The sequence below is a fragment of the Olea europaea genome, chromosome 18 (genome assembly GCF_002742605.1).
Source record: "Olea europaea var. sylvestris chromosome 18, O_europaea_v1, whole genome shotgun sequence".
In the NCBI taxonomy this organism is placed as follows: Eukaryota; Viridiplantae; Streptophyta; class Magnoliopsida; order Lamiales; family Oleaceae; genus Olea; species Olea europaea.
This window is the reverse complement of record NC_036254.1, coordinates 26,129,418-26,140,892: the sequence shown is the minus strand read 5'-3', so window position 1 is coordinate 26,140,892 and position 11,475 is coordinate 26,129,418. Positions and strand designations below refer to the sequence as shown.

The 11,475-nt window shown below is 34.2% G+C and overlaps 2 protein-coding genes across 3 annotated transcripts; one reads left to right on the top strand and one right to left on the bottom strand.

Annotated features, from left to right (window-relative positions):
* Window positions 1-582: 582 nt before the first annotated feature.
* Window positions 583-5,438, top strand: LOC111367976. 2 transcript variants are annotated; one of them, XM_022989133.1, is made up of 5 exons: window positions 583-924; window positions 2,631-2,759; window positions 3,088-3,205; window positions 3,483-4,755; window positions 4,815-5,438. In XM_022989133.1, the coding sequence occupies exons 2-5, from the start codon at window positions 2,656-2,658 to the stop codon at window positions 4,892-4,894; spliced, it is 1,575 nt and encodes a 524-aa protein (XP_022844901.1). In that variant the 5' UTR covers window positions 583-924; window positions 2,631-2,655; the 3' UTR covers window positions 4,895-5,438. The 2 variants fall into 2 exon arrangements, with proteins under 2 accessions (XP_022844901.1, XP_022844900.1); XM_022989132.1 differs by having other exon boundaries at window positions 585-924; window positions 3,483-5,438.
* A 1,798-nt stretch (window positions 5,439-7,236) lies between these two features.
* Window positions 7,237-11,163, bottom strand: LOC111367975 (flavin-containing monooxygenase FMO GS-OX-like 9). Its single transcript, XM_022989131.1, has 7 exons — window positions 10,476-11,163; window positions 10,263-10,333; window positions 9,767-9,925; window positions 9,556-9,638; window positions 8,665-8,800; window positions 8,290-8,463; window positions 7,237-7,710 (listed from the first exon to the last, which is right to left on the bottom strand). Exons 1-7 carry the CDS (start codon window positions 11,026-11,028, stop codon window positions 7,483-7,485), a joined length of 1,404 nt encoding a protein of 467 aa, XP_022844899.1. The 5' UTR covers window positions 11,029-11,163; the 3' UTR covers window positions 7,237-7,482.
* Window positions 11,164-11,475: the final 312 nt, after the last annotated feature.

Sequence of the window (11,475 nt, the reverse complement as noted above, 5' to 3'; positions counted from 1 at the left end):
AGTTTCTGTGTTAATTTTACAGCCACCAAGTCACACGTAGTCATATTTCTTTTCAATAACACTACATTGTCTTTGTCTGTGGAGACACTATCTTAGTTTACAAAACTCGAGTCTACTTTATCTTCTTTTCCAAAAATATATCCCAACAAAACTCCTCGCATTAAGTTTTCTACAATGTCTCTCGATTGGCTACTAACTGTGGCACGACGGCTCTTAAAGTTGTTCAAGTCTTCAAATTTTTATATAAAAAGAACCTATTCATTTAAAAATGGGGTAAGAAGAACTAATTTAATTTTGCTCGACTGGTCGAGTTTTAAAACACAAGCTCAAATTAAGATGCTATCTAGAAGATGATAATATTTTCCTTTCTTGTCTGTATTCTAATCCTTTCCCAAGAAATTTGCAGGAAATGTATTGGAAAGAAAGGAGTACAAGCATCCCAATTCGTCTTTTTAATAAACAAAGAAATCCAAAATCAGATATTAATTTGAAGATAGGAACCCCAAAATGCAGGGGCCCCATATATTGACAAAATCCCATGTCTCTTCCTATGTAAGTTATTCTCTCTCACAAATTTCATTGTAAAGTGTGGCCCCAGCAGATCCAAATGCCTTCATTTCTTAGACTCCTTTTATGGCCTTTTCCTTTTCCTTTTCCTTTTCCTTTTCCAAAACACACACTTAAATCCCATATATGATTCTTATTTGTTAGGTTGCCAGCTTTATGAATGTCTGAACCGCTTTGTTGAGTTGCTTTCTGGGGCTTTCACTGAATTTTTCTCGTGGATTTTTTTTTTTTAATGGCGTTTGTGTTTTATAACTCTCAGTTCTTGTACATCAATGTAATGAGTTGGTGTGGATAAGTAGATTCTGTACTGGGTACTTGAATCAGAGGATTTTGAGTGAGGTTTTGGCTCTGCCTCAGGTAAAATTCTCTAAATTTCTCAACTTTTGGAGATAAATCATTCATGGGTCTTGATTTGTTGTTCTCAATTTTCTCATCTTGAACATTTGTCCTTTCTCCGTGTGTGTAAGTTTATCTGAGAGCTCCTCCTTTTTTTCTTCTCATTTTTTCCTTCTGGTCAAGAGCTTGAGATGGGTTGTTGAGCTGATGCTTTTAATGATTTGATCCGTGCACTATGATGAAAACCTTTATTTTGATGATAATGAATTTCATAATGGTACATAAAATATATTTATTTTTGAAATTTGCCGAATAGTGTTCATCTTCTTCTTCTTCTCCTATCTGAATCTGATTTCAATTGAGGGCTCTTGCTCAATGCCAAGAAAAAGGGATACTATAGCAATTTTTTCTCATTTTGTTATTATTATTATTATTTTTTTTTATTTGTCCTGCAAAAGGTTCGGTTTGGCCAGCACAAAACTGTGTGGGTAGGATACAGTAATATGCATTTTTAAATCACAAAGATAATACTCTGTAGAATTTTATTATATCTGAAGTTTTGGAGTATTTTTTTTCTATGATTTTCCCTAAACTTTCAATTATCTACCATTTCTTGAGGTTTATGTTCAATTTAATTCAATTGGGATTCTTATTTCCTGATAATTGCGATGCATTGTTTTTCTTGGCAAAATATTTCTCTATTTTCTTTGCTAATTTTTTTTTTATCCAAAACAGAAGTTGACTTCTCAGGTCTAAATATGCTCTACTCCAAGTGCTTCGGTTCAGACTACGTGTTTGATCTGTTTGGTGTTTTGGTTTTTAACTATTTTCTCTGTTTTCCTCTTCTCGTTTCTCTACCTTGTGATAGTAGATATGCATATTAGACTTCACCTGTTTATAGATTGCTTGATTGGTTTGCTGAATATGTTTTTCTGTTATTATCTGTGAGATTTTTTATCTATTTTATTCAATTCATAGCAAACCTTAAATACAATGTAAATTACTAGTTGAGGTAACCGAAAGTTGAATAAAATCGAAAAAGGAGAAGAAAATATCCAAAACAGAAGTTGACTTCTCAGGTCTAAATATGCTCTACTCCAAGTGCTTCGGTTCAGACTACGTGTTTGATCTGTTTGGTGTTTTGGTTTTTAACTATTTTCTCTGTTTTCCTCTTTTCGTTTCTCTACCATGTGATAGTAGATATGCATATTAGACTTCACCTGTTTATAGATTGCTTGATTGGTTTGCTGAATATGTTTTTCTGTTATTATCTGTGAGATTTTTTATCTATTTTATTCAATTCATAGCAAACCTTAAATACAATGTAAATTACTAGTTGAGGTAACCGAAAGTTGAATAAAATCGAAAAAGGAGAAGAAAATGAGAATGAACAAAGTAATCTCTCCTCAAGACAATAGGTTATGCATAGTCTAAGGCAAATGAAAATATCTCTTAGCCATAGTTTTGATGCATTGACGTGAATGGATCAATGTTGACTGGTTATATGGATTAGAATTCTTACGATGTCGATTTTCTTGTCTGTAAAGCAAGATACGCTGGATTTTACAAAGATTGAATTTCTCAGCGAGTTCAATTTTTTTGTTGTCTAAATGCCGACTGTTTATGATTATATGAAATAGTTGGCTAAGTGAATGTGTGAAATAATCGAATGTCTGAGTGCATTATCATGCATAAAATACTCAAAACTTTCTTTTCCTTTGTTTCAGGTCGCTTAAGAGAGATCGAACAAAAATGCAGTGTACAAGTTACGTCCCTGTATATTACTATGCGACGAATCTTAATGCAGGTCCAAATGACTTTTCTTGGCCTGTATTTAGTGACGATATTTCTCAAAGGTCGATTTTCTTGTCTGTAAAGCAAGATACGCTGGATTTTACAAAGATTGAATTTCTCAGCGAGTTCAATTTTTTTGTTGTCTAAATGCCGACTGTTTATTATATGAAATAGTTGGCTAAGTGAATGTGTGAAATAATCGAATGTCTGAGTGCATTATCATGCATAAAATACTCAAAACTTTCTTTTCCTTTGTTTCAGGTCGCTTAAGAGAGATCGAACAAAAATGCAGTGTACAAGTTACGTCCCTGTATATTACTATGCGACGAATCTTAATGCAGGTCCAAATGACTTTTCTTGGCCTGTATTTAGTGACGATATTTCTCAAAGAAATGGGAGAAGCTACAATATTTCATTGCCACCTTGTAGCGTGGACCAATATTTAGGATATAATAAGGAAGTAATGAGACAAAAAATGCTTGAGCATGAAGCCACATTTAGACTTCAGGTACGTACAATTTGAAACTTTTAACTGTTACGAATACAATCACATTATGGTACAGAAATTCTTCCTTTTGTTTTTTCATTTATTTTTCTTTGCAGAGTCGCTATATTATTGACTTGATTCTCGTCAAAGCTATACCTATTAAACTTCTAATCTGCTACAGAATTGTGCGAATGCTTTCAATTTTTATTTTTATTTTATTTATTATTTTTAACAAATTGTTGTTTCGCATTTTGTGACCAAATCGAAACGGAACATTTGAATGAGTAGTCTTTCGCAGGTCCAGGAACTACATCGTCTATACAAAAGACAAAAGGAGCTGATGGACGAAATGCGGGAGAGAGAAATCTCCACGCAACATGTACAACTGCATACATCGGAATCATATCCGGATTTATGTCAGGTCCAATCTGACACTACTCATAGGGTTTCACATACGCCCAGCTGGCTATTTGGAAATTCTTCAGATAGCAAGTTGTATTCAGTAACTGCGGACAGCTTTCAAGAACCTCATCCTTTTGTTGCAAAAAAGAGTGTAAAAGGAGAAGCTGGCCTGCCCTTAACGAAAAACAGTTCGACTGAACTGGAAACACTGTCATCCCAAAGTAAAAGATGTGGCAAGAAGCTCTTGGATCTTGAACTTCCAGCTGACGTGTACAATGATGATAAAGAAGCAGAGTACTTTGAAGAGGGAAATTTTAACGTAGCATCTGACGTTCTCTCTAGTGTTCTCAAGAAACTTGACTCTGTTAAGCCTGCATATTCTTCTAGTTCTAATTTAAGTTGCACTAAAATCAATTGTTTGATTGACTTGAATGAACCTGTACAGCTTGAATCACTGGGTTCAAATTCCACTTGTCCATTTGAAACTGACACCAGCCACATAGAGATTGTGCTCCATGATCAGGATGTGAATTGCGATAAGGGCTCAGGTGGTATAAATTATGCACGCCTTATTGATCTAAATTCGATGCCCCTCAGTTTATCAGAGACGACAATTACTCTGGAAAATGCCAGGAATATGGAAGAAGAAACTAAACTTGAAAATTCCGATGGAAGAGCAAAATCAGATGCTGAGATTGTTGATGAATTTTCGACATTTAACACTGACATTGACTTGAACAGTGGTGTAACTGGGGATGAGCCTTCACCAGCAGTGCCAAGTCAAAATGGTGGAAATGATATGGAGATTGACTTGGAGTGTTCTTCGCAGAGAGAAAAATCTAAGAACTGCGAACTGCAGACACCTCCCTTTCTGCCCAACCGGGATGGAGAACCATTCATCGAACTTGATAGGATTGCTGCAGAGACTTTGATTTTGATTTCATCATCTATAGGTCAACTGCATTTGAAGTCTGGATGTAGTGCACCACTAGACAACTCAGATGACCGTCTGTATTGGTTTGCTGGGATCGTTTCTTTCATGGGAAGTGAAGTGCTGCATGAGGTTGAGAAACTCCAGGAAGGTTCTACCGACAATGATCAAACTGAGGTTTCAAGTGATGGCATTGACGATTACGAGTCAATGACATTGAATCTGCACCAAAGCCACGGTAATTATTTTTGTCTAAACGTTCAGAAAGAGAAAGAAACAATTGATACTACATTGCAGGGTCAGCCAAGCAGGGGAAGAGCGCGGGGAACAAGGCTGCGCAAGGACTTTCAAGTAGAAGAGGACATTCAAATGAATAAAGGATTCCTCAGAACAGGTGCACGGAGGAGAGATGCAATCAAGAAGACTTCTGCAAAACAAAAGAACCATTCCAATTTACGGCCTTCAAATCGTGTGAAGAAATCAGTGAGTTCCATTTTGAAACAGCCTGCTACTTGCAGTAAACAGGGCTTTCTGGAGAACTTGATTGGCTGGGGGAAGATGAAGAAACGTCGAGGAGGTCGAGCCAGAAAAAATCATCATTAGTCTAGTTGGCTCATGGGGAATGAATGAAGTTAAACTTCTGTTAATTATAGGAAAACTTATCATACTCTAGCAGAATGTTTTGTAGTGACTGGTTTGTTTGATCATGGATATTCTTGTACAGATTCGATTTAATTCTAAAACTGGTTGATGTCATATTTCTGTTGCCACAATTTCCCTGTATGCACTTGAAGAAGAAAAACTGGAAATTAGGGATGAGAAGGCAGCACAATTAATATCTGTGGTTAGTTATGGATTATGCATCAAGTATGTCAGTTAATATTGTATTTTGCATATTTATAACAGAGCAAAATTTATTTATGTGAAGAAAGCAAGTTTGTGTTGATAATAAATCTAAATGCATTTGTAATTTTCAGCTCCACCAAACAATGGTTGTTCTACGTATCCAACATTAATAATTAGGAAGATGCTATGTGTACAAATTTTTTTACAAATTCCCTTACTACTCACAATAGGGGTGGGGAACACAAGCGAAAATTTTTTAAATTCACGTAGGGTTCGTTAATTTTTTAAGAGTGAGTACATCATTTTCTCAACAACATTTTGTACAAATATCTTTATCCTAATACTTGTTCGCTAAAATACTACATGCCCCAAACGCAGGGGTCGCGTTCAAGTAATAAAATGGACCTTTTGAGTCCGAGTTGCCGATCCGTCAAGAAATGTATACTTTCGATTAAACAACTCTAATTAATTTAATTCTAACAAAAGAAACACACACAATAAAGATTATGATTTTGGAAAATAACTAAAAATCTACAAAACAAGAAATATGAAAATATTGGGAATTTCCGGAAGCAAATGTGGTTAGGATTTATGGTTATATTTAACCGTCGCCTAGTAAATTTCTCCACAAGCCAATTAAAAAGTTACTCATTTACGATGTTAGACTCGAATTTTCAATTTTAGTTAATTACCTCTCTCGAGTCAAATTAACCCTAATTGATTGATTTAATATAATATATCTCTATGTCGATTAAAATCAAATAATTGCATTAAATATTTATGAAAATAGCTCATTGGGTCACTTAGAGTTAGATGTATATCTCTATCCTCTACACAAACCTAGGGTTTCTACTATTTGGTCTAAAATGCACAATCTTCTTTTGAACAATGTACAATTCACTAAACACAATCATTCATTGGCCCAATTTGAAGGGTAAATATTAAAATTAATATCAAAGGGCAAATATTGAATTTAATCAAGGCTAAATTAAACTACAGCAATAAATCCCAACACAAATAACTTAGCCCATATTATATAAATGAATAAAAGAGAATATTTTACACAGTACGTTGCAAACATGGCAAAATAATTAAGAGAATACAAAGTTATAGATACAACCCAATTTGAAGCTTGACATTGATTTTCCCAAATATTTCTCCAAATCTTTAAATATTTTCTCATTGTGCTCTATGATTTGCTCCCAAAATTACCAAGGAAAAGAAAAGAAAAAGAAGAGAAAAAGAAAAGAGAAAGAAAACTAAGAAGAAGAGAGGCTAGGGTTTTCTTTTAAGGTGAAGAATAATGAAGAAAATGGTTGAATTTGCCTTTTAAAATGCCCAAAAATCATGTTTGGATAATTGGAAAATGGTCCTTAATTAAAAAATCTAGCCAAACAGGTCCTGATACGCAACCATGGTGCCGCGGCGCTGCAGCGCCATAGTGGACAGAGCCGTGGTGTCACGGGGCCGTTACAGTGCCACCTCTAATTTTTCATTATTTGTAGCTTAGGTCCTCAATGTATTTTCACGTTAGATCCTTCAACTTTGAATTTGTACAAATTTGGTCCTCAAATTTTGACTTTTATTACAATTTTGCCCTCCAAAATTGCAACTCTAGTCCTTGAACTTTTGGACTTTTGCATCTTGGTCCACACTTCACAAAATTGCACACTTTTAGTCCTTTTTCCTCCTTTTGCTTTGTTCTCTTTCCTTAGGTGATTTTTGGCCAATAAAAACAAATATTACATAATTGTGAATAGAATTATATTCATTTAATTAATAAATAATATATTTAGACAGTAAATAAGTGTGTAAAAACACACTTATTAATAATTATTCTTGAAAGTACATCTACCTTCTTTGACCTAAGATTGAGTATCTTCTTGAGCTTTTGCAATTACAAATAATAAAAACAATTAATTTATATATAATAAATATGGAATTTGTGATAAAAAATAAAATAATTCAGCCTTCACAGATGACTTCCTTTTTTCCTTGGTACCTACTGAGCAAGCTTCATAAACTGTGCAAAGGCTAAAGTACTTTACAAAAAAGTTTATAAGAAAAATTGCAAAAACAATTTCAAACGCCATCACGAAGTAGTAATGAATTAAACTACTCATATTGGCATAGAAGTCGGCATGTGAGCCTCATGGATGAAAGCCTCGGCCTTGAGCTGAATGAAGTGCGGGCTTTCATATGCCTCTTTAAGCATCTCTTCGCCTTCGTATGAATCCCGATAAGTTTCCAAGTTGACATCAGAACTTTTTAGGGCTGAAAGACAGAGTTCTTTCCTCCATTCTTCCAAATGTGGAAAACCAATGTAATCTGCATATTTATCACAATACTGCAAGAAAAATGGAATCAAATTTAAAAAAAATATATGATTGAATTTCTTCGAACGCACCCTCGCATGCAGGCATATTCATTTTTATCATCAAAGACCTAATAGCTGCACAATTTTCATAAATATGTGACAACAAAACTTTAATTCGTGACATCTATGCTCCGATATCAAGTTGAACCACACATCTTAGAATTAGTTAAGAGATAACACATTTATTCATTTAAATTTGGTCTTCGACAATTTTATCTCCATAAGAACAGTGTGTTGCGAGGCATAAAGTACAAAGGACAAAATATTGATGCATTAGTTCATCCATCTAAAAGACGTCATTCCTTATTGGAAAGAAAATTCTATTTGTACATAATAATGTCCATAATATGATGTGACAATCATTCGATTGTTGATGTGCAAGTACGAAATTTGACTTAAAGATTGTATTTAGTGCCATGTGTAATTTTGGACAATATTATGTAAACAATTATGTATATATAGCACTAAAATTCATAGTGAATTATGGAAATAGTAAAGAGGTATATATATATATATATCATAATAATAATAATAATAATAATAATTTACCTCAAAATCTGCAAGATCATGAGTATTGTGCTTTGGAATGCCAGCAACATCCCTTGAATAATAAAATTCCTCAATAGACTGCATCATTTCATCAAATGATGGCAATGTTGTTTTCCCAGACAATAGTTGAGATATCCATTTTGCTTGGCATTCGAAGAAAGGAAACCCTATAAGCTATAGAAATTTACAAGCCAAAAATTACTAAAACGCCCCTAAAAAAAAAAAAAAAGGAAAACTCGACTGATAAACAAGTCATGAACTATTCATATACATATAGACCGAAATTTATGGCTCGTGTTACGTTTGCAAGTTTTTCGAGTTTATTTTGTTTGTAATTTAGAATATTTTAGAAAATGTAAGAAATAAAAACTTCACCTTTCTTGGGATGCCAACGAAGGATAGGGAAGGGGCTAGTGAAGGAGGAAATGTGTGTTCATAGAGGGGTCCCACCCTATCATCATCAACTACTACCATGCCTTTGGTGTCAAGAAATGGAAATGAATATGAGTACCTGCATTTGCCCACTTGTATCTGTTAATTATTGGATTCATTTCTTTGTAATAATTTGACATACTAAATTGATTTACGTAAAAATCATAAATTATTCTATACATATTACTGAAATACAAGTGTCGATCAAATTTTGAGGTGGTCCGTGTCTAGCCACCCTTAATCTAACATGACCATTTTTTGAAAAGATATTTTGATAGGACGTCCTATATGAATATATGGTAAGATCATTCATCCAAATCATGAAACTTCGATCAAGCCATTAAAAATGTGAAACATCGGCATTATACACACACTTTGTTTCTCTCTATTATCACCTTGGACGTCGAGATGTTGAATTTTAGATGGCTTAGGGTCCAATGTATCATAATTTAAATTGACGGTTTTACCACATGTGCATATAAGATCATCGCATTGAAGTTTTTCTCCTTTTTTGACATATTGGGCTAATTCATTTGAACTGGGATGACACACTAGAGGTTACGTGGTGAGTCCTGCTCTTGACGCGGCAATTGCCTCTTACATTTGAGAACTCTGTAGCGAAGTCAAGTCGTGTCATTATCAACTCTAATAAAACCATTTTAAAATCAAATCTTACATCGGTAGGCCCTATTCCACATTATTTAGTATAAATTTACCCGAAATTATGTAATTTCCACAACATATCAGTTTTATATTTTCTTTATAAATATTAATAAATTTTCTGTAGTTTCCTTTTTCCCTTGAATAATAAACTTTATGAGAATAGCATTTTACCCTGTGCAGTATATAATAGTGTCTGCAATCAGCCATGAGCCATCTATGAACAAAACCCTTCCATCTTCATGCAATGAATCAATCTGCAATATACATTATATTTTCACATTATACATTTCCAATATTTTGAAAATCGGCCAAAAAAAAAAGAAAAAAAAACTAATATATATATTTTCTCTAAATGGATGAAAAATTATTTAATTTAACAAACCTGAGGATGAAGGTACAGTTTATCATATTTAGAGACTACTTTTGATAAGCCTTCTGAAATATTAATAGACTTCGCACTTAGGTGAATTTCTTTTGCCACATCTACAAGCTCCATGGATATGTCCTGCCCACTTAATGAACTTCCAACAACCACTAACACCTGCAAAATAAGACCCCTTTTTTTTAAAATATTAAATGGAAATAATTTGAGATTTACATTAAAAGAACATGTAATTAAATATTTACATGTATGAATGTCTAAATGTTTGATAAGGTGGATCATACAATACTGAACACTAATGAGGATGAAACCCTTAAAACTTTGTTCATTGTAGTATTTAGGAATTCGAGCATTGTGTAATATCGTTTACTGGATCTAATCTCCACGAAAAGCAAGAAGTTTCGTATATTTTAACCAATTTAAATTGAAAAATAGGATTGCTCCCAGGACAACTTGGATAAAGTTGTGATATCTTATTGAAAGAATATTGTTTCACCTCATTTCGAAATGGTTCTGGTACCCTGTAAATGTGGCTATGTATTTGCTTTCTTCTCCATGCATCCATTCCTAAGAAGACAATACGGCATGTATTGATTAAAAAGAATTGCATATAGTCTCTTAAAAAAATTTGTTGTGCTTAAAAGTCAAATAAAAGATACTTTCCTTAAAATGTAGTTCCAAAAAAGTAACTTTTAAACATAATGCAAACCTTTAATTTTTGGCAACCTCGGCTTAGAGTAGTGGCCGGTGGCCACAACCACCGCGTCATAAACTTCCTCCACCGCCTTCTCTGTAGTTTTCTCTTTACTTTTCACAATCCACCTCAAATCCTTATGTAGAATAGGATAATCCAACATCTTCACATTCTCAACCACAACATTAAACCTTATCAATTCTTTCAATCCAAAACATTCACAAAAATCTTTTAAGTACAAAAGAAGCTCCTTATGGCCAGGGAATCTCCTCATATCCCTCCCTTTTTTCATTAGAAATGGAAAATCAGTGAACCCCATAATTTCCCTAGGTGAAACTAATCTCAATGATGCATATATACTACTATGTACCTTCAAGAAATTATGCCTTCCTAAGGGATCCTCATCCTCTACATTAGGCTCATATAGCCATTGCCCTCCAACATCATGGTTTTGTTCAAAAACCACCACCTTATGGCCTTCCTTCCTCAGCTCCCGGGCCGCCACAAGCCCCGATGGACCGCCACCGATCACGCATACATTTTTCGACAGGTTTATTGAAGAGACCATGGCCGTGGATTTAATGATCTCTAAGTTTATATGGGTCACGATGGTGCATGGTACGGGTTTTATACTTCAAATGTATGGCTGTAAGAGACTCTATTTGACAATGTCATTATCATTTTCGTGAGTATATGTCTCCTTTGAATTGAGGTTCTATTTCATGTATATGTGGTAGAATTAGTCATTTAAATCACAACACGTCGAACCTCGAGCCAGTCAAAATGTGACACTATGACATCACACGTTAGTATCTCGAATGTCAAGGTGTTACATTTTGGATGGTTCAAGGTTCGAGATGTATTGATTTAAATGGACAGTATAAAATCATTCCATTATGTTGGGCTAATCAGTGAAGCTACACGTATACGGACAAGTCCTTGCCAAGCAAGAAACAAGTGGAAGCGGGTCTCACAATTTTTTATTTTTTTATTTTTTACATGTGGGGCCTGTAAG